Source organism: Bison bison, unplaced genomic scaffold (assembly GCF_000754665.1).
Source record: "Bison bison bison isolate TAMUID 2011002044 unplaced genomic scaffold, Bison_UMD1.0 scf7180017864166, whole genome shotgun sequence".
Classification (NCBI taxonomy): domain Eukaryota; kingdom Metazoa; phylum Chordata; class Mammalia; order Artiodactyla; family Bovidae; genus Bison; species Bison bison.
In genome coordinates this window covers 1,995,227-2,018,911 of record NW_011494738.1, presented here as the reverse complement: position 1 = coordinate 2,018,911, position 23,685 = coordinate 1,995,227, and the positions used below count along the sequence as shown (strand labels likewise).

At 36.9% G+C, this 23,685-nt stretch overlaps 1 protein-coding gene across 1 annotated transcript in view; it reads left to right on the top strand.

Moving 5' to 3' along the window:
- LOC104989872 (chromosome unknown open reading frame, human C2orf73) overlaps positions 1-11,377 on the top strand; it is a 26,425-nt gene extending 15,048 nt beyond the window's left edge. Inside the window, exons 4-5 of the mRNA XM_010841681.1 lie at positions 9,077-9,192; positions 10,964-11,377. Of these exons, the coding sequence (XP_010839983.1) occupies positions 9,077-9,192; positions 10,964-11,332 (485 nt within the window). The 3' untranslated portion in view covers positions 11,333-11,377. The remainder of the gene's footprint in view (positions 1-9,076; positions 9,193-10,963) is intronic.
- Positions 11,378-23,685: the final 12,308 nt, after the last annotated feature.

Genomic DNA, 23,685 nt, shown 5'->3' with positions numbered 1-23,685 from the left:
GTGTTGGTCTCTCAATCGTGTCCTCAGGTCTCCTGCATTGCAGGCAGATTCTTTATAATCTGAGCCACCGGGGAAGCCCTAAACATTTATTAAGCAGATACTATCTGCCAGGTACTTTACGAACCTTCTAAATGTTAGCTCATTCAATTCTCACAGCAACATAATGGATGTAATATTAATAGTACAGGTGACACTAGTGGTAAAGAATCCGCCTGCCAAGGCAGTTCAATCCCTGGGCTGGGAAGATCCCTTGGAGCAGGAAATGGCAACCCACTCCAGTATTCTTGCCTGGAAAATTCTATGGGCAGAGGAGCCTGGTAGGCTACGTCACAGAGATTTGGACACGACTGAGTGACTGAGCACAATACTATTAATATTCTCATTTTTCAGATAAGAAACCAGAGTTTAAGAGTTTAAAAAAAATAATTTTCCCAAGGCTACACAGCAAAAAACTGGTGTCTGAACTCACTCGGACTCTAGTACCTGTAAAAATAACCAGTACTTGGACTTCCCTGGCAGTCCAGTGGTTAAGATTCTGCACTTCCACTGCAAGAGACACAGGTTAGATCCCTCATTGGGGAACTATAAGATCCCATATGCCATGCAGCAAATATTAAATTAAAAATAACCAGTATTCTACACAGCCTCTAAAATAATAATAATTTCCCAATTAAAAGAAAGCCACTGAAAGAGTCCACTGAGTACTTCAAAATATGAAGGGAAAAAAAAGAGAGACACACCTACACATCACTATGAAACTGTAAAACCACAATTATAAAAAGATTCTAAAAGTTTCCATTAAAAGAAAACCAAGTCACCACCTAAAGAATAAGTATATGGAATTAACACTGCTGGAAGAGCACAATGGAGTTAGTGTCTTTAAAGATCTCAGGGGAAATCATTTTTAACCTAGCAAAGAGGATTCTATTTGACATGTACACTAGAACTTTTAACCCCTAGTGGCACCGGGCATTGGATCAAATGAGAAAGAAATGTAGTACTAGCACAATATTTGGTCATTAAATGAACAAAATTCATATAATTGTTAATATACTGTAAATACTATATAGTAGTCTTCAACTTTTAGCATCACTCTATAGACACAACATAGAAAATTTAACACTTCCCTGGTGGCTCAGACTATAAAGAATCTGCCTGCAGTGCAGGAGACCCAGGTTCAATTCCTGGGTTGGGAAGATGTCCTGGAGAAGGAAATGGCAACCCACTCCAGTATTCTTGCCTGGAGAATTTCATGGGCAGAGGAGCCTGGCAGGCCACAGTCCATGGGGTCACAAAGAGTAGGACACAACTAAGCGACTAACACAAACACACAGATCAGACACTACCTACTTATCTCCTGAAAGTCATGTTTGTTTCAGAACCAAGTACACAGGCGAAGATTGGTTCTGAAATAAACATGACTTTTAAAGAGTATTCTCTACCTTCTTGGTCTGAGTTATGTACTCCTTCTCTAAATCCCCATACCATGATATCAGGACCAGCAGGAGATAAAATCGGTACATCTGGCAGGTCAAATAGGATCATGTAGACCACAGCAGAGTTTGAAATGTATTCTACAAACAATGAGAAATAACTGGAGGCTCTAAATGGGGAGAGTGATATCATTTATGTTTTAAAAAGATCTTTCCAAGGATCTGAGGTTTTTTTTTTTTTAAGTAGTTTTTTCTAGAAGACATTCAAAGTTGAATGCTTTAGAAAAGACTTGCTAAAAGGTCATTCACTAACTTAAAAATGCTAATTAAGAGTGGGTAAAATAACTATAAAAGAAGAGAGAGCGCGAATTTTTTAAATCTTGAAGGACGCTGTACTCATTTTCCTTTAAAAGCTTCCTTAAGTTTCCATTCTGTGATGCATCAGGGTGTGGTTTGTACAAGAAATACAAAGTGAAATTCCAAACAGACACTTCCTCAAAGAAAATGCCTTTGTACTTCAATAAAATTTTGGTAAATGGACTGCTTAAAATATCTAGATATGGTTTCATCATTGACTGTGATTCTTTGCCTTGACTGACTTTTTTGTGAGCTAACCAGTCGGTCCCAATACTTTCTCTGGGAGCAGCTATTTCTTCTCTGGTTCAAGAAGGGACGTTGTGGAAGACGAGACAGAGAGACAGGCTTTGTTCTAGGATGAACAAGCAGGACCTGGCCATTTCATAAAGGAACAACCATAATCACTGTCTATAGGTCCGTCAGTTTTCTCAAAGAGGAATCCTCCAAGCTCTGCCTGGAGTAGGGGAGAGAAAATCTGGGAGTCCCTCAAGCAATCTTCAGTTTACAGCTTCAACTTGCACCACTTTGCACGCTCCTGGCCTCAGAAGCATCTGATGCCAAACACTGGGGCAGGAACTAGATTAATTTTCACCCCACCTCCTCCTCCACAAGCACTTAGCTTCCAGTTTTCTGGGATCTACTCAAGTCAACTGCCACTTATCCATCTGCTTTCCAACCTCCAAATTTGTTAGTATCTTTGCTCATATTTAGTTCTCTTTTTTTTTCCTTAAGGCTTTAAGACATTTTAATTTCTTTACTATCACTGTACTATCTTTTTCCTCTTTCTGTCTCTTCCTCTCTCTCTTGTTCTTTTATTGGTATTTCTCATTGCCAAGATCATTACTATATTCCAGGTCCTACCACTATGCCCAGACTCAACAATTATTTATTGATTAAGTTAAATGATAATTCATATTATTCAGTAGATTATTTATTTTAAAGTCATAATATAACTTAAACTAATAACATAATATAAACCTGCAATTTATTCATAGTTTAGATGGTGTTTGGATACTAGATGAGAATGATTTTAGTTTATGTAACATTTTACAATGTGTATATAAACCAGTCTGTATGTCAGATTTTTAATGTATATATACATGTGTACATGTTTATATATATGCATACAGACAGAAAATGTGTATATAAACATGCATTACTAATAAAATCATCTCATAGTTATTCTTTTCCATCAGCCCACTTAATTACGCATGGCTTTTGGCATTTTAGTAATGTCATCTTGTGCTGATAATGAAAGTGCCCTTTATGTCTTGTACCACCACACAATTTCCTGGCTGCCATCCATGGTCAGTTCAACAAATGGCTATACTCCATCATATCCCAGTTGCTGTAGGAGTAAGTGTTCGCTTTTGGTTTTATATAATAAAACTTTATAAATTGGAAAAGCTGATCTAGTTTTTAAGGGAGGTGTTTTGAACTTAAATGAAATTTTGACTGGTTATAAATTACTTGATATTTTAACATTCTTGCAAATTCAGATACAGTGCTAAAAATATTTTTCTAAAATAGGTTTTAGTTTGTGTTGCTTCTTTTGTATCAGGGTATAACAATGATTTCTTGCTATAATTGTATCCAAGTTTCTTTTTTTTCCACTGTATTTTGAAAATCTGTACTGTTGTTTTTACATTAATAATCTTTTATTTAAGATGAAAATAAATCCTACTTTGAAGAATGGGGTTTCTAATAGAAAAATTATACTGAGGAATGCTTTCTTAAGTAGATACAAACAAAAAGTTTAGAAAAATTTTCAAAGTAAAAACTGCTAAGTTCCCATTAATATGAGGAGCAAGTTGTGTGCTTGAACAAATCCTGCCTTTGTTGATAAAATATAGATGGCTAGACACCAACTTGTTTGGAAAATTCCTATTTTAATTAGAAGTTTCCAAGAAACAGAGAGCGGATTTCAAATATTTTTCATAGACTTTGCCTTACTTTTGGAAGCCTCATCTAACAAGGTTTCTTTTAAGTAATTATTTTGGGTCCAATTTGAATTCTTAAGTAACCACTAAGAACTTGAATATCTTCTTTGATGTTTTCCCACTTAGATGATCTTCACTATTGTGGGCTTCTTTTAAAATCTCATATATTTGCATAAATGAATATGGTAGTTATGTCTACTTTTAATAATGTCTGGGTAAGGAACTTCTTTCTGTACTCTAGATTGCCTTCTCTGCCCCTTTATAAGTCTCCATGAAGATATTTTTTAAAGTTACTACTTTTAAGATTCTGGGAGGTCTTATATAAAAGATGATTTAATTGATTTAATTAACTTCCTTCTGAAGTCTTTCTGGCTGTTATCTGCCTAACAAGTCACCCCAACATTTAGTTGCTTAAAACAACAATTATTTATTTGCTCATGATTCTGCAATCTGGGCTGTGCTCAGCTGGGCAGTTCTTTGGCTGGTCTTATCGGTGGGCACTTAAGTGGCTTAATTTAGTTGACAGGTCATCTGAGGACTGGACTCAGCTAGGATGCTGGAATGATTGGGCCTCTCCTTCTGCATTTGGTCTCTGAATGCGGTTTCTCTAGCAGTGTAGATGGACTTCTTACATGGCAGTTCAGGGCTCTCAAGAATGCAGTGTTTTCTTAAACTTTATGCCTGGAACTGGCATGATATTGCTTCTGCCTCATCCTATTGACTGAAGTTAATCACAAGTCCAGTTCACATTCACAGAGGGACTGTGCAAGGATGTGAATACTGGAAGGCCTGATTCTTTGGAGCCATCAATGTAACACATTAGTTCAATGTCTTTAAATAGTTCTTTCCATTAGAATTTAGGAATGGCCAACTCTTCACCTCTCTTTGAAAATGTCTAAACTGAATTGCCCTCACTCTTTAATGAATGAAAGTATAGCTGGATATAAAATTCTAGATCCATAGTTACTTAGCTTTTACACCAGGAAGGTATTATTCCACTGTCATCTGGATTCTATTGTTATGTCAAGTATACAAGTGAACCAGTTGTTAATCCTTTGAAGGGCTCATGTTTCAGTAGATCTTTTTTATGTTTTAAGGGAGTTTTTGTGTACAGAAAGAGTTTATAGTTACTTATGATTTAAATTAATATTCTAGTTTTAACATTATAAATTTAAAGATATTTCTTTCCTTAAGCCTTTAATTTTTAAATATAATAGTAGATAGTAACTTTCACTTATTCTTTGATGTTTAAACTCAAGTTGAACATAAACCTTAGGCACATAAGGGTTTAAACATAAACCTTCTTGATTTATTTCTCTTCGTGAGTTCTTCCTCTAGAAATTTTTTGAAGTGATCTGTTTTACAGGGAAATATTCTGAGGCCTTCTATGCCTCCAAATATTTTTTATTCTGGCTTCATAATTAAATGGCAGTTTGGCTGGATATAGAAAATCGAGGCTTAAAGATTTTTCCCTTTAATATTTAAAAAATATTAATGTTATCATGTGTCCAATGTTGTTGTTATCAAGTTTGATATAAATCTGCTTCTTACTCTTTTGTAGGTAATCTACCTCTCCTCTTTGAAAACATTTAAAATTTTTTCTTCGTCTCACATGACTTTAAATTTCTCTATAAAATGTCTAAGATAAGTTTTTTTTTCTTTATCTACCATGCAGGATTTGGAGGAGTGTGAGTCAAATTAGAGATCTAGGGTGCAAAATGTAAGGAGGCACTCACTCCCAGCATTGTGCAAGTGCCTCCTTAAATCTGCATCCCATGGGCCTCACCTGCTCCATCTTACTTCTCACCCTGCTACCTGTTTGCTAATCTGTGACCCGTTTCAATCTGAGGCCTCTGGATTTTAATTCTGATATATTTATCATCCTTACTTTAAACATTTCATTTTCTGTCTTCTAGATTTCCTGAATTCTAGTATTGGTATTTTATCATCCATGTCTCTTAGCTTTTTAATTTTTATTTTTTTAACCTTTCCAGATGTCTTCTAGGAGAGCATCTCAGTCTGACTTTCTAGTTCATAAATGTTGTTATTTATCTCATTTCCACTTAAACTATTAATTTTTCATTTCTAATATTTTACATGATTCTTTTTTATGTTCTCATTCTTGCTTTATATTAATACCTTCTATATCTTTGAGGATATTTGTTATGCTTATTCTATTCTTGGTGCATAGGTTCTAATAATTCTCCTTCACATAATACATGTTTTAAATTTTGTTGTCTTTCTTTTACAGTGTCTCTCTAGTTTAACTTTAGGTCATATTCCACAAGGGGAATTATCAAGCTCTGTGAGGGCAAGGCTAAAGACCAGAGCTTGGATTTTGTGCCTCCCAGTGAATTTAAGGCAAGAAGACGAAGGTCAGGCTGGGCCAGCTGTACGTCAGGCCCCACAAAACCAGTTTTGACCATCTCTATTTTCTGTCCCTACTAAGACCAATGCTCTAGTCAGGGCTCCACTCCCTTCTCCTTTAAACTCCTAAAAAGAGGCATCACTGAGAGAAAGCTCTTGATGTTTTTAATCCACCAGCACTGACAGTTGCTAGGGGAATGCTGGAGGAGGAAATGCCCAAGAGGGCTGCATGTGTCCATTTTCATCAGCTCCTTACCCTGGAGGGATTTCTGTGCTGTTTCAATGATGTTACTAAGTCGATAACAGATGGCGAGACTGTTGCTGCCAGTTTCTGCTGCCTTCAGGCAAATAGTGATCTTCCTAAGGTAAGGTATGGGAAAGTCAAGAGCAGATTTGAAAAGCTCTCTTCAACCTATTCTCCACTGGCTATTTCTGATCTCCCTATCCTCCAGCCCAAGCTGCCACCAACCCTTCGTACCGGTTTACTAAACTCTTTAGTTTTCTCACAGTCTTTTGATAGTTCATTGGATTCATGCTTTTGTCAGGATACGAAAGAGCTCTCCTGCTGCCTAACTTGGAAATCCCTTTCTAATTTGGTCCATCATCCTGGAGACATTATAGACACTGTCCTTAATCCTCACAGCTCTGAAAGGGAAGTATTATTATCCTCATTTTAGAGACAGAAGTGATTTGTCCAACGTGACACAGGTGGGATATGTGGGAGAGCTGGAATTTGAAAACACGTCTATCTCTTCCCAAAGCCCATGCTTTGGATACTCCATTGACCCCACCTAATTAATGCCTCAATTTAGAAGAGCTTCATTTTATTCACAAAGTTATCAGACTATGTTCCTGGAAACACTGACATTCTGTGAGCTGCACTGTGACATTTACCCCAAAACTGACAGTCTTTTCCAAATTGGTAGAAAAATATGTTATGGTTAGGATTTTCTCCATTTAGTCGTTGTCCACAAATTTTTGTTAAATTTTTGGCACCTGCTCTCTTTTGTGTGATAGCAAATCCTAAAGGAAAGGTAATGATTAGGTAGAAAATGAGTTTTGAGTATCTGATCTCAATTAGAAATCAAGGAAATGTTATCAATTAGCATTTTTTCCTGGTAGTTGGAAAAGAATGCCATCTCACATCATGTAATACATAAATGTTTGAATGCTTCATTCCTGCTAGTAAAATTAGTTTATATTAATGTCTGACTATTGAATTGAATTTGTGAATATTTAATAAATGTAAATTTACTAACATTTTTCCTTTTTATATGCACTCCCTAATTTTAAAGGCATGTTTTTTTAAAAATTAAATTTTATTTTTTAATAGTGAATACATGCATATGGTACAAAATTCAAACGGTACATTAGGATGAAGAGTGAAAGTGAATCCACCTTTCTCCACCTCCATCCTCCAGTCAGCTAACTCCTTCCTCCTGCAGCAACCACTGTTATCAGTTTCTTGTTATCACTCCATAGATATGGTAGTGATATGTATGTAATTACCTTATGTATGTTTTTTTCTATAAAAAGAAATTTTTTAAATTAATGTATTTATTTTAATTGGAGGCTAATTAGTTTACAATATTGTAGTGGTTTTTGCCATACATTGACATGAATCAGCCATGGGTGTACATCTGTTCCCCATCCTGAACCCCCCTCCCACCTCCCTCCCCATCCCATTCCTCAGGGTCATCCCAGTGCACCAGCCCTGAGCACCCTGTTTCATGCATCGAACCTGGACTGGCGATCTGTTTCACATATGATAATATACATGTTTCAATGCTATTCTATAAAAAGGAGAAATTTTTAATTTTTTCCTTGACAGAATTTTATGTCACTAAACTGGGTGTTACTCTGACTCCTTATATAACAGTGTGTGCTAAAAGCAGAAATAAAGTGAGTTTTAAAAATTAAAAAATTTTAACACTGAGAGTCCAACATAATGAACCCCTACATAGATAGCTATTACCCACATTAAAAGATTATTTTAAAGTGATTTTTAGAGAGCTTAATACTCTTGCAAATTTTCAGAGCCTCTGTAAATGGGAAATGAAAAGAATTATGTGTTCAACTGTAGGTGCAGCAGCCCTGGAATCTACCAGTTGATCTGTCAGCGCTATCTGAGAGCAATTTGTGCATAAATTTCTCAAAACCTTTCTAGTAGTAAAAAAAAAAAAACAACAACAAATAAATTGTACTTATGCTTTTCCTAGCTTTTCCTTTGGTTGGTATATGTACAAGAAGCAGATCTAACAGTAGGTTTTTAAAAGCCATCAAAGCTATGGTTTTTCCAGTAGTCATGTATGGATGTGAGAGGTGGACTATAAAAAAAGCTGACACCAAAGAATTGATGTTTTTAAACTATGGTGTTGGAGAAGACTCTTGAGTGTCCCTTGGACTGCAAGGAGATCAAACCAGTTAATCCTAAAGGAAGTCAGTCCTGAATATTCATTGGAAGGATTGATGCTGAAGCTGAAACTCCAACAATACTTTGGCCACCTGATGCGAAGAACTGACTCAAAAGACCCTTATGGTGGGAAAGATTGAAGGCAAGAGGAGAAGGGACAACAGAGGATGAGACGGTTGGATGGCATCACCAACTCAAGACATGAGTTTGAGCAAGCTCCGGGAGCTGGTGATGGACAGGGAAGCCTGGTGTGCTGCAGTCCACGGGGTCGCAGAGCTGGACACAACTGAGGGACTAAACTGAACTGCACTGCATTAATATTAGCTTTTTAAATTACTAGCAATTCCACATGTGGGGCTAATTTGGTTGTTTTGATTTGGTTCTTCTCATAGAGAAAGAATGATAAATCTATCGTAGTATTATTTAGATGTGTTTAGGTAACCTTGCATACTTAAAACAATTTAGTTTCATTTGCATTTTTTATAAAGCAAAATATTATAAATACTTATGTTTCCATATACAAATCTAATGTATCCTGACCTTTACAAAATCTTTTTCCCCCTTAGTTCCACTTGTCTCTCCTGATGCATCAGCAGAACTTCAAAGGAACTTTAAAGAACACATCTCCTTTATACATCAATATGATGCCAGGAAAACACCCAATGAGCCCATTCGGGGAAAGGTGAGACAGTGTTTAGAATCAATTATTTAATAGTTTATGATGGGTGATAGATTTATGCTAGAACTCCAAGCCTTTTCAAGTCACAATCATCTTTCTCAAAGTTGATTTAAACAAACTAATATGGTTATTAGGAGGATGAAAATCTTAAACACATGTCATAATCAAAACTAAAGAATGATGTCATCATTTTAGATCACAATATTTGGAATTTGGTTCAAATTAGTAAAATCATTCACTTAACGTAAAGCAAGTTCCAAATAGGAAAAGGAGTACGTCAAGGCTGTATATTGTCACCCTGCTTATTTAACTTATATGCAGAGTACATCATGAGAAACACTGGGCTGGAAGAAGCACAAGCTGGAATCAAGATTGCTGGGATAAATATCAATAACCTCAGATATGCAGATGACACCACCCTTATGGCAGAAAGTGAAGAGGAACTCAAAAGCCTCTTGATGAAAGTGAAAGAGGAGAGTGAAAAAGTTGGCTTAAGCTCAACATTCAGAAAACGAAGATCATGGCATCTGGTCCCATCACTTCAAGGGAAATAGATGGGGAAACAGTGGAAATGGTGGCTGACTTTATTTTGGGGGGCTCCAAAATCACTTCAGATGGTGATTACAGCCATGAAATTAAAAGATGCTTACTCCTTGGAAGGAAAGTTATGACAAACCTAGATAGCATATTAAAAAGCAGAGATATTACTTTGCCAACAAAGGTCTGTCTAGTCAAGGCTGTGGTTTTTCCAGTGGTCATGTATGGATGTGAGAGTTGGACTGTGAAGAAAGCTGAGCGCCAAAGAATTGATGCTTTTGAACTGTGGTGTTGGAGAAGACTCTTGAGAGTCCCTTGGACTGCAAGGAGATCAAACCAGTTAATCCTAAAGGAGATTAGTCCTGGGTGTTCATTGGAAAGACTGATGCTGAGGCTGAAACTCCAATACTTTGGCCACCTCATGTGAAGAGTTGACTCATTGGAAAAGACCCTGATGCTGGGAGGGATTGGGGGCAGGAGGAGAAGGGGACGACAGAGGATGAGATGGCTGGATGGCATCACTGACTCGATGGACGTGAGTCTGAGTGAACTCCGGGAGTTGGTGATGGACAGGGAGGCCTGGCATGCTGCGATTCATGGGGTCGCAAAGAGTTGGACACGACTGAACGACTGAACTGAACTGAAAGCAAAGCAATTTGATAAATTTTTGATGTGTGTAGCAGGGGGATGCATATCAGGTTTATAAATTGAAACAGTAATGTAATAGCCAATTGCTGGATTTTTTTTTAACCAACTACAGATGTTTGTTTTCATATTTCACAATGGCTAATAATAACATTTCACAACAACTATTAGTTGTTGGAACTAATAGATGTTTGTGATGCAATCATAAATCCTTAGGTCTTTAAACCGCAGTTTCTACTGTTTCCATAGCAACCCAAAGAGCAAGAAAGGAAATTTGATATGAATAGTCTCATACAATCCAAATGACAGAAAAATTGAGAATGAGAGGTAATGAGATGTTCTTCTGACTTTGTTTTTTCTTTCCTGTTCATTTTCTGGTGCACCTTTGTTCATACTTTGTTTGAATGGTTCACCAATAATTATTATGCTGCTGCAGTCTACAGTTTCAGACTAAGGTGACAGCTAATGAACAGGCAGAGAAGTAAGAGCCTGTTTCAACCAGGACTTGAGCTAATACATGAACTCAGGTCACAGCTGCGTCTTCCAGCAACTTGTGTGCCCTGGTTAACATCAACTTTGTTTTCCTTTCCAGAGACATGGAGTTTTTGTGCAGACAGAGATAAAACCAGGGAGTAGGCCAACAGTTCCTGAGAGAACAGAGGTATTACTGAATGCTTCAGGGTCATGCTCATCAGAACAGTCCAAAAAAACAGAGAAAGGAAACTCAGCGGAAAGCAAAATGATCTCACCCGGTCTCTGCCGACAAAATTCCCAGGAGTTGTTAGAGACTAAAACTCACTTATCAGAAACAGACATCAGAGTGGCAGCCAATGCCTCCCCCAGAAGGCCTGAGAAAAGGGAGAAGACTGCAAAAGTCTTTCAAATAGCTGTAGTAAATGCTCTTCTCACCAGGCATGATCCTTTAAGTCCACCAATAAAAAGTCAAGACAAATCAGGATAAATTACCTTCTTCAGAAAAAAAAATAAACCTTTGAATGTACAGAAATTTCAGAATCGTCATACAGGCCCTCACATTTGTTTTTTCTTTGATCAATAACCTCAAAAATTACAATTTGGGAAAATGAAAAAGGGATAATAAACTACACCAAAAATTCAAGTGTGGTCTTCAATGAGTGATAGACATGAGACATATTTCTATGTTATATTTATAAATATAACAACTTTGTTTTGTACAACAATGGATGTAATTAACAAATATGAGAGGCTTTGTTAGATAGTCGTTAATCATGGCTTTAGAATCAAACTGGGGTTGAAATTTTGGCTCCAGCACATATAAGCGATGTGACCTTGGATAAATTACTTAACCTCTCTAGAAGTCAGTTTCCTCATCTATAAAATTAGGATAATAGCAACTTCATAAGGATATTAAGCATGAGATCATGCACACTGATCAGTGATCAATGTAACCACATCATCACTATTACTATAAATAAAATTTAAATTTAAGGATAACATTCTCCCATATGCTTGAATTTTCCTCCTTATTCTAAAATTTTGAACCCTTTTATGCACAGTTAACAGTGTGAAAACTACAAACATTCCTCCCAGTAAAAGATACACAAACATACCCACTTAATTCAAAGGCATGAATACCTAGAATATCAAAATATTTCCTAAACTGATTTCTATTTTACTTAAATTATTTCTAGCACTAACTCACTCTTTGCCTTTTGGGCTCAGTTTGGTATGGTTAATTCTTCCAGTTATTCTCTTTGATACATTTTGTGCCAAAAAATGTATCTATTATAAGCTTGTTGTATTGGTGTGTTGTGTTGCACACAAGTGGAAGTAGGTAAAGTATTCCTCTGATGCCTAAAAGAGTATTTACGTACACAACAACTTTCCAGGGGAACTTATCAGTTGCACTCTATTATCTATAGTACTGGTAAGACTCTAGGTATATCTTTATTCCCTCACTAAAGACATTTTAATAGACTGCAAACAACCAAATGCCATTATTAAATATTTGTGTATTGGGGACTTCTGCTTCTTACAACATGGCAAATTAAACCAAATAGTGAATCCTTTTCATTACAAATATGTTGAAATGCTGAATAAAATGGAGCAATAAAATTCATAGCCCAGCTCACAAAACAGAGAAATCCGCATTTCCAAAACAGAGAACTTGCTTATTTTATGTATCAATTCCTATCTTGAAGATCTCTCCTTGTCAACACTTGTAAACTACCTTATTATTTTTTTATTGAGGTATAGCTGATTTATAATAAAGCTGTGTTAGTTTCTGGTGTACAGCAAAGTGATTCAGTTATACATACATGTACATATTCTTTTTTCATCTTGGTTTATTATAGGATATTGAATATACTTCCCTGTACCAGAGGACTCTGTCTATTTTGTATATAATAGTTCATATCTGACAATCCCAAACTCCTAATTTACCCCTACCCAACCCTCTTTTCCCTTTGGTAACCATAAGTTTGTTTTTTTCTGTCTGTCAATCTGTTTCTGTTTTGTAAATAAGTTTATTTGTAGACTACCTCATTATTGTGTGTTGGGGAAAGGAATGGAGGTTGTTAGCAGATTTGGAGAGAGGTCTTAAAGGCTATGGACTTGAAAAAAAATTTGTTAAAGCATACACTTTTTTTTTTTTTTTAAAGGCTTTGGACTTGAATTTTAATTCACATTGGAACGGAGTTGGAACCTTATAGCCTCCAAAGTAGAAAGCTGGAACTGAAATTTGCATAAAGCCAGAACTCTGGAATAGCGGTATCGCATTACATGGCAGACTAAAAGAATTCCAATATTTAACTATTTTTATGAGATTTAGCCCAAATCAGTGGCTCAGACAGTAAAGAGCCTGCCTGCCATGCAGGAGCGGGAGACCTGGGTTCAATCCCTGAGTTGGGAAAATCGCCTGGAGAAGGGAATGGCAACCCACTCCAGTATTCTTTCCTAGAAAATCCCATGATGGAGGAGTCTGATGGGCCCCAACCATGGGGTTGCAAAAGAATTGGACATGACTGAGTGACTCTCACACACATGAGATTTAGTATGCAGTGATAGAGGTGTATGATCGGTCTGCCATCTTGAGTCAATCTTTAATTTTCTTTAAGTAAATCACTTGTAAACTTAGTACTTTAATTATGAGTAGACCACAGATACTCTGAGATAGACCTCGCAGTTGACTGATAATCACTGAGCATTGCTACAGTCCTTCTGCCTTAGACAATAGGCTTTAGTGAAGGATAGAGGGTCTGGATCCAGTTAGTGGACTACTTCCATAGGCTAGGTCTGTCATTTTCAATATTTTCAAGTATGAGGACATCTTTTCTGCATTATATAAAGATTTTATGTTTCCGCACAAAATAGTAATTGGACTTTCAGTATTCATTGTTTGAATAAACAATAACAAAACGCAGTGATGACTTTCAGGTTCAATTCTCTGTTTTTAACTGCTAAGAGTTTCTCTCTCCACAATGAATTCCACAGTCTATTAAACTTATAACTGCCTGTCAGTGTAAGTGCTGGTCTTAAATTTTTCCAGAATATTTGAATGTTTCCATGTAGTTCCCTTATTAGGTATTTTCATAGAATGATAGCTTTTACCAGGAAACAGGATCTTTTTTTTCATTAATGGGGGTCACAGAGAGTTGGACACAACTCAGCAACTAAATAACAATAACAAATCAAACAATTCTTCTTCACATAATATTTTAAAACCTTCTTAATGAATGTGTTAATGGTTTCAATCCTTGACGCTGCTATTAATAATATCATAAATTTACATTATGTGATTTAAGCTTTAACATATTTTTTAGTCTAATATCTCATTTGATCCTTATAAAACTTCTATGAAGCAGGCAAATAATAATATGTCAAATTTACAGCTAATCATAGGCTCAGAGAATTTAAGTAATTTCCCCAAGACTGCAATTAGCAAGCAACAGAGTGAGGACCTAAATCTAATCCCAATGCTCTTGTCCATTAATTCCGAAATGTCAACCACAGGGCAATGCTGGCCCATCACAAATGAGTAAACAAAGACAGTATAAGAAGTATCAAAGCAAATAATTTCAACACTTTTATTGAAAGATTTTCATTCTATTGCTTTGGGGTTTAAAATTCTCTTTGCCAGACTTTTTATCACTATGATGGACTAAGTTGATATGGAAAACACCAATCATTCCTAACACAGATAAAGCTCAATAAAATATATTTCAAAAGTTGAAATATACAACTAAGCACTAAAACAAGAAATTAAAATTCTCAAATACCAGAAATAAAGAGAATGCTAAAAAGTGGTGAGTAAAGGGTGAGGCTAAAGAGGCAACTGAAGAAGTAGAATCAGAAGTTGAACTTAAGGGCTGGGATTTTAATATCTGAGCTGAAAAGGGAGCTGAGATTCCAAGCAGTGGAGTTGGGCTTAACATACAGCCAGGATTCCAGAAGAGATTTGCTGCTTTGAAAAGTATTCTAGAATATCTCCTCTCATTAGCCTGAGAATTAGGGCAGAGAACAGAATGATTACTACCCACATGATGTATCTCCCAAACTGAACTGTGCACAGGTGTGTAGGCCAAATGTGCATTCATGAATAGTGCAGGAAACTGAAACAGAGGTAGCAATAGAAAAGCTGGCACAAACCACGAAAACCTGAAGGCTGCAGGCAGAGACAAATACAAAACTGCTCCATAGTAACCCTTTACAATCCTAGATACATGAGACAGTATAGAAAGAAATGCCCGAGATGAGATGAAAACACACACACACACAGGGCTTTGCTGGTGGCTCAGATGGTAGAGACTCTGCAAAGCAGGAGACCTGGGTTCAATCCCTGGGTCAGGAAGATCCCCTGGAGAAGGGAATGGCCACCCACTCCAGTATTCTTGCTTGGAGAGTTCCATGGACAGAGGAGCCTGGCAGGCTACAGTCCATGGGGTTGCAAAGAGTTGGACAAGATTGAGTGACTAACACTATGACTATCAGTGACTGACACACATGTGTGTGTGTCTATTTTATGGGAAGAAGTTAGGAGAATTCATTCCCCCAAGAATTACAGACAGTAGGGCAGAGAGACTATGAAGTAAGTACAGTACACTTAAATGATCTGAGACATAAAAGAATAAAAACTATACAGTAAAAAATAACAGGCATATTTCAGGGAAGAAGTTATAGAAATTCTAAAGATAAAAAAATATCATTTTTTGCAGTGATATGGATGAACTTAGAGAGTATTATACTAAGTGAAGTAAGTCAAAGAACAATAAATACTACTGTATGATATTACTTATATATGAAATCTAAAAACTAATATAAATGAATGCATATGCAAAACAGAAACAGACTCACAGATACAGAACACAACTAGTTGTTAAAAAAAAAAAAGAACTAGCTGTAACCAAAGGAGAGAGGTAATGCGGAGGGGCAAATTAGGGGTATGGGACTTAGAGATACAAACTCCTATGTATCAAATAGGTAAGTAATAAGGATATACTGTGTAGCACAAGGAATTATAGCCATTATCTTGTAATAACTTTTAATGGAGTATACTCTGTTAAAATACTGAATCACCATGCTGTACACCTGAATTTAATATAATATAGGAAATCAACTATACTTCAATAAAATATATATCATTAAAAAAAAAACTTAACTCAGTAGACAAAACATAGCTCAAAAGAAAACCAGTAAATTGGAAGATAAAGCTGAATAAATCTCACAGAATATAACACAAAAAGATTAAAACATATTAGAAGGAGGCAAAGAGAACAGGATGTTAGTCAGAATGTAATGTTACAGAGAGTTCCAGAAGGACATAAAAGAGGGAATACGTAAGAAATCTGCAACCAGAAAAATGGCTATGAGGGAGACTACTAACTTGTTTCCAGTAACCAATCTCTCCCTCTGCCTTATTCATTGAATTACCCATTTTCAGCTGGGAATTTGGTTGCCTAGACTAAAGACAGTATTTTCCAGCTTCCCTTGTATCTGGACTGACCATATGACTATCTTCTGAGATATAACTGAAACGGCAGAACAGCTTCCAGAAATATACTTAAAGGGAGGAGGCAGGCCCTTCTTTATACTTTTTCCTTCCTAGTAACTGGAATGCAGATGCTAAGGTTTGAGCAGAGAATCTACTTGTGGAGCACGGTGGAACAATTAAACAGAAGGGTCCCTGAGCCCCTGGCATCATCAAACACCACCTGAAAGGCCTAATTTATGTGAGAAAGGAACTTCTATCTCATATACGTTACTCTGATTCCGAGTTTTTCTGGGTGTTTTGGTTTGCTTTTGTCACTTGCAGCAGAATCTCATCCTAATTTACACAATGATTAAGAATTTTCTAGGACTGAAGAAAGACGTGAATCTTCAATTTGTAGGAGCAAATAATTTTGAGGTAGAAAAATGCAATTAAACTCACACATGAACACTTAATAATGAAACCACAGAACATCAAGTATAAAGAAAGAAGGCTTTGAAGCAAATAGAGAAAAGAGATTCTTGCCTATAAAGGGAAGGCAATCGCAATGGCAACAGACTTTGCATTCACAACAACAGATGGTAAGAAGATGGTGGAGTAGTATCTTGAAATGCTGAAAGCAATAAAGGTCAACATAGTATTTCATGGTTAATTAAACTGTAATTCAAGAATGAAGACAAAACATGGACATTTTCTAACATATACAGATTAATAATAACAGCAAGTGCTATGTAATAACAATTTTATAGGACACTATTCTAAGTGCTTTGTATGTTTTCACTCTGTAATCTCCATAACACTTTAAGATATTATTTATATTTACCATATTAGAAATGATGACACTAATACACAGGGAGGTTAAGTAACTTGCCCAAGGTCACATAGCTAGTCAGTAACCAAATGGGGATTCAAGCACATGCATTTTTTTTTTAATTGGAGGCTAATTACTTTACAATATTGTGGTGGTTTTTGCCATACATTGACATGAATCAGCCATGGGTGTACATGTGTTCCCCATCCTGAACCCCCCCTCCCACCTCCCACCCCATCCTACCCCTCAGGATCATCTGAGTGCACCAGCCCTGAGCACCCTGTCTCATGCATTGAACCTGGACTGGAGATCTATTTCAGATATAATAATATACACATTTCAATGCTATTCTCTCAAATCATCCTACACTTGCCTTCTCCCACAGAGTTCAAAAGACTGTTCTTTACATCTGTGTCTCTTTTGCTGTCTCACATACAGGGGCATCGTTACCATCTTTCTAAATTCCATATATATGTGTTAGAATACTGTATTGGTGTTTTTATTTCTGACTTACTTCACTCTGTATAATAGGCTCCAGTTTCATCCACCTCATTAGAACTGATTCAAATGCATTCTTTTTAATGGCTGAGTAATATTCCATTGCGTATATGTACCACAGCTTTCTTATCCATTTGTCTGCTGATGGACATCTAGGTTGCTTCCATGTCCTGGTTGTTGTAAACAATGCTGCGATGAACATTGGGGTACACGTATCTCTTTCAAGTCTGGTTTCCTCAGTGTGTATGCCCAGCAGTGGGATTGCTGGGTCATATGGCAGTTCTATTTCCATTTTTTTAAGGAATCTCCACACTGTTTCTCCATAGTGGCTATACTAGTTTGCATTCCCACCAACAGTGTAAGAGGGTTCCCTTTTCTCCACACCCTCTTCAGCATTTGTATACTTTTTGACAGCAGCCATTCTGACTGGTGTAAGATGGTACCTCATGATAGTTCTGATTTGCATTTCTCTGATAATGAGTGATGTTGAGCATCTTTTCATGTGTTTGTTAGCCATCTGTATGTCTTCTTTGGAGAAATGTTTGTTTAGTTTTTTGGCCCATTTTTTGATTGGGTCGTTTATTTTTCTGGAATTTAGCTGCAGGAGCTGCTTGTATATTTTTGAGATTAATTCTTTGTCAGTTGCTTCATTTGCTATTATTTTCTCCCATTCTGAAGCCTGTCTTTTCACCTTGCTTACAGTTTCCTTCATTGTGCAAAAGCTTTTAAGTTTAACTAGGTCCCATTTGTTTATTTTTGTTTTTATTTCCATTACTCTGGGAGGTGGATCATAGAGGATCTTACTGTGATTTATGTCAGAGAGTGTTTTGCCTATGTTTTCCTCTAAGAGTTTTATAGTCTCTGGTCTTATGTTTAGATCTTTAATCCATTTTGAGTTTACTTTTGTGTATGGTGTCAGAAAGTGTTCCAGTTTCATTCTTTTACAAGTGGTTGACCAGTTTTCCCAGCACCACTTGTTAAAGTGATTATCTTTTCTCCAATGTATATTCTTGCCTCTTTTATCAAAGATAAGGTATCCATAGGTGCATGAATTTATCTCTGGGCTTTCCATTTTGTTCCATTGACCTATATTTCTGTCTTTGTGCTAGTACCAAACTGTCTTGATGACTATAGCTTTGTAGTATAGTTTGGAGTCAGACAGGTTGATTCCTCCAGTTCCATTCTTCTTTCTCAAGATTGCTTTAGCTATTCGAGATTTTTTGTATTTCCATACAAATTGTGAATTATTTGTTCTAGTTCTCTGAAAAATACTGTTGGTAGCTTGATAGGGATTACATTGAATCTACAGATTGCTTTGAGTAGTATACTCATTTTCACTATATTGATTCTTCCAACCCATGAACATGGTATATTTCCCCATCTATTTGTGTCCTCTTTGATTTCTTTCATCAGTGTTTTATAGTTTGCTATATATAGGTCTTTTGCTTCTTTAGGTAGATTTATTCCTAAGTATTTTATTCTTTTCATTGCAATGGTGAATGGATTTGTTTCCTTAATTTCTCTTTATGTTTTCTCATTGTTAGTATATAGGAATACAAGGGATTTCTGTGTGTTAATTTTATATCCTGCAACTTTATTATAGTCATTAATTAGTTCTAGTAATTTTCTGGTGGAGTCTTTCTATGTAGAGGATCATCTCATCTGCAAACAGTGAGAGTTTTACTTCTTCTTTTCCAATCTGAATTCCTTTTATTTCTTTTTCTTCTCTGATTGCTATGGCTAAAACTTCCAAAACTATGTTGAATAGTAGCAGTGAGAGTGGGCACCCTTGTCTTGCTCCTGATTTTAGGGGAAATGCTTTCAATTTTTCACCACTGAGAATAATGTTTGCTGTGGGTTTATCATATATGGCTTTTATGATGTTGAGGTATGTTCCTTATATTCCTGCTTTCTGGAGGGTTTTTTTTTTTTATCATAAATGGATGTTGAATTTTGTCAAAGGCTTTCTCTGTATCTACTGAGATAATCATATGGGTTTTGTCTTTCAATTTGTTAATATGGTGTATCACACTGACTGATTTGTGGATATTAAAGAATCCTTGCATCCCTGGGATAAAGCCCACTTGGTCATGATGTCTAATCTTTTAAATATGTTGTTGGAGTCTGTCTGCTAGAATTTTGTTAAGGATTTTTGCATCTATGTTCATCAGTGATGTTGGCCTGTAGTTTTCTTTTTTTGTGGCATCTTAGTCTGGTTTTGGTATTAGGGTGATGGTGGCCTCATAGAATGAGTTTGGAAGTTTACCTTCCTCTGCAATTTTCTGAAAGAGTTTGAGTAGGATAGGTGTTAGCTCTTCTCTAAATTTTTGGTAGAATTCAGCTGCAAGCACAGGCATTGTTCCCCAGAGTCCATGGTTTTAATCACTTACAGTAATGGCCTGTATTACCCACTGACCTTCCCTGAAATTATTACTAAAAGAATGATCTTGAACCTGGACATAAAAAGTAGGATGTAAGTAGAAAAATAAGACAAATCAGTAAATCATATTGAGTAACTCATATATTAACTACAAAAATGTTCTTTTGTAAAATAATTCTGATACTAGATTTTAGGGATCTTTTTTTTCCTTGTAGAGTCTTTACTTGGCAAAAGAAAATATTTGACAACTCTATGTTAGTTCCCCCAGAAAAAACTTTGGGAATTTTCCTAGTCTATGAAATCATGAAGTCTGGAAACTATTGGTTTAATCTATTGTGCAACAAAGGTTTGTTTTTTGAAAAAGCAAATTAGCCAAGTTAATTACCAATATGTTATACAAAAAATATACTTATTAGTAAGAGGATATTTCACTGGGTATTTGAATTCATGGTGTAAAGAGGACACAGGCTACATGTAACTATTAGGGAGAATCACCCAGGAAAGGGCATGCTATAAATCAAAATGTAAAAAAGGAAGGGAAAAAAGCCCTTTCGACCACAGAAATTCATTACTAACTTATTAAGATTTATGGAGAGAATGCCATTGGCTGATAAATTATATCAAGATGATCTATAGTATTTCATCCAGGAAGGCAGAGCCCAGTGCTGTTATATGTACAACAAAGTCAAAGATGTATAACCAGACTGCACACCTCTGAAAGAGTGAACTTTGTGAGGAAGAGAGAAAATAGGTTACTTTTTCAGTTCAGTTCATTCGCTCAGTCATGTCTGATTCTTTATGACCCCATGGACTGCAGCATGCCAGGGTTCCCTGTCCATTACCAACTCCTGGACCTTGCTCAAACTCATGTCCATTGAGTCAGTGATGCCATCCAACCATCTCATCCTCTATCATCCCCTTCTCCTCCTATTACTTTTTGCTTGTTTGTGGTGATTAACTTTTTTGGGAAACTTTAAGAAAAAAGATTTATGTACTCAATTTTTTGGCTGCACTGGGTCTTAGTTGCTGCACACAGGCTACTCTCTAGTTGTGGGGCATAGGCTTCTCATCGTGATGGCTTCTCCTGTGGTGGAGCACAGGCTCTAAGGTGCACGGTTCAGTACTTGCAGCTCGAGGGCTCAGTAGTTGCACCTCGTGGGCTCCAGAGCGCTGGCTCAGTAGTTGTGGTACATGTGCTTAGCTGCTTTGCAGCATGCGGGATCTTCCTGGACCAGGGATGAACTGGTGTCCCTTGCATTGCCAGGCAGATTCCTGACCACTGGACCACCAGGGAAGCCCAATTAACTTCTTTATTATAAAACTTTCTTCAAATGATTCTGTAAACTATCTTTTTAAATTCTGTAAATAAAGAATGCCTAACATTTTACTCTTAGGTAATCACATTTCCTCATTCTCTAGTCAGCTTTGCACTAGAAGGAAACATGCCAAAAATGATGCGCAGAGTTCTCAGCTCTTTGTTTCACAATCACAAGCAAATGAGTTGAAGAAGCCTACTACCTAATGGAGTTTTTAAGGCTAGAATCTTAATTGCGGCTCTAACGGATGCTGCATTTCCAAATTAAGCACTTCTGAAAAAAAAAACAATTTCATTATTTAGGTTGTTTCTGTTTCTTTATACTTATTTCTGCTTTGGTATTTAGAGGCTTCAGTATTTCATTGTGGTGGGAGCTGGGTATAATGAGAAGGTATTTTTAAAAGTCAAGCTGTAAAGTAAAAAGTCCTTTGAAAGTCCTTCACATCATTTAGGATGTCTAGAACATGAAATTTGTGGTATAGTAATTTTTATATGCACTAAAGTATCATTGAGCTACAAGGACAAAAGAAAAATCTTGATCAGATGTCTGCCTGCCTTAAGGGTTTCCTCCATTCTGTTTTTAAAATCAGGATTCTATAACCCTACATGTTTGTATAATAAAGTATTAACCCTGCCTAAACAGAGGACTGACCTTTACCCTTGGCTCCTATGAGGTCACTTCTAGGACTTTGGAATACCCTGACTGATAAGTGTGTCTTTGTTGACCTGAGGACCTGGGCCATGCCAGATAGTCAATGCAACAATATGATTATTTGGGGGTGGGTCCTGGGCCATGCAGTTTTAGTTTGACCACTATAGGCTCTGGAGACAAAGGTCAGCCATGGAGGCAGTCAACCATGGCTGTATGACCAAGCTCAATAAAAATTCTAGACACCAAAACCCAAGTTTGGACACAAAATCCCAGGTGATAAAATTTCATGTGTCTCTAACATAGGACCGAGAGAAGTTAGTTCTGTCCACTACTCCATGGGGAGACAACTGAAAACTCATGTTTGGATCTCTCCTGGACCTGCCCTATGCACCTTTTAATTTTGCTGATTTTAATGTGTATCCTTTCACTGTAATAAACTGTAACCATGAGTATAAGAGCTTTAGTGAATTCTGTGACTCCTAGCAAATTATTAGACCTAAGGGTGGATCACAACAAACTGTAGGAAATTCCTCAAGAGATGGGAATATCAGACCACCTTACCTGCCTTCTGAGAAACTTGTATGCAGGTCAACAAGCAACAGTTAGAACCAGACATGGGAACAATGGACTGGTTCAAAACTGGGAAAGGAGTACATCAAGGCTGCATATTGTCACCCGGCTTATTTAACTTATATGCAGAGTGCATCATGAAAATGGAGATGGAAATGGCAACCCACTCCAGTGTTCTTGCCTGGAGAATCTGAGGGACGGGGCAGCCTGGTGGGCTGCCATCTATGGGGTCGCACAGAGTCGGACACGACTGAAGTTACTTAGCAGCACCAGCAGCATCATGCGAAATGCCAGGCTGGATGAAGAAGTAGCTGGAATCAAGATTTCTGGAAGAAATAACAACCTCAGATATGCAGATGATACCACCCTAATGGCAGAAAGTGAAGAGGAACTAAAGAGCCTCTTTGATGAAGATGAAAGAGGAGAGTAAAAAGGCTGACTTAAGACTCAACATCTCAACATTGAAAAAATTAAGATCATGGCATCCAGTCCTATCACTTCATGGCAAATATATGGGAAAAAGATGGAAACAGTGACAGATTTTATTTTCAGGCTCCAAAATCACTGCAGATGGTGATTGCAGCCATGAAATTAAAGGACGTTTGCTCCTTAAAAGAAAAGCTATGACAAACCTAGACACTGTATTAAAAAACAAAGATATCACCCTGCCGACAAAGGTCTAGATAGTCAAAGCTATGGTTTTTTCAGTACTCATGTATGAATGTGAGAGTTGGATGATAAAGAAGGCTGAATGTTGAAGAACTGATGCTTTTGAACTGTAATTCTGGAGTCCCTTGGACAGCAAGGAGATCAAACCAGTCAATCCTAAAGGAAATCAACCCTGGATATTCATTGGGAGGACTGATGCTGAAACTGAAGCTCCAATACTTTGGCCACCTGATGAGAAAAACCAATTCATTGGAAAAGACTTTGATGCTGGGAAAAATTGAGGGCGGGAAGAAAAGGCGGGGACAGAAGATGAGATGGTTGGATGGCATCACTGACTTAATGGACATGAGTGTGAACAAACTCTGGGAGGTGGTGATAGACAGGGAAGCCTGGTATGCTGCAGTCCATGGGGTCACAAAGAGTCAGGCATGACTGAACAACAAAAGGTGATCTT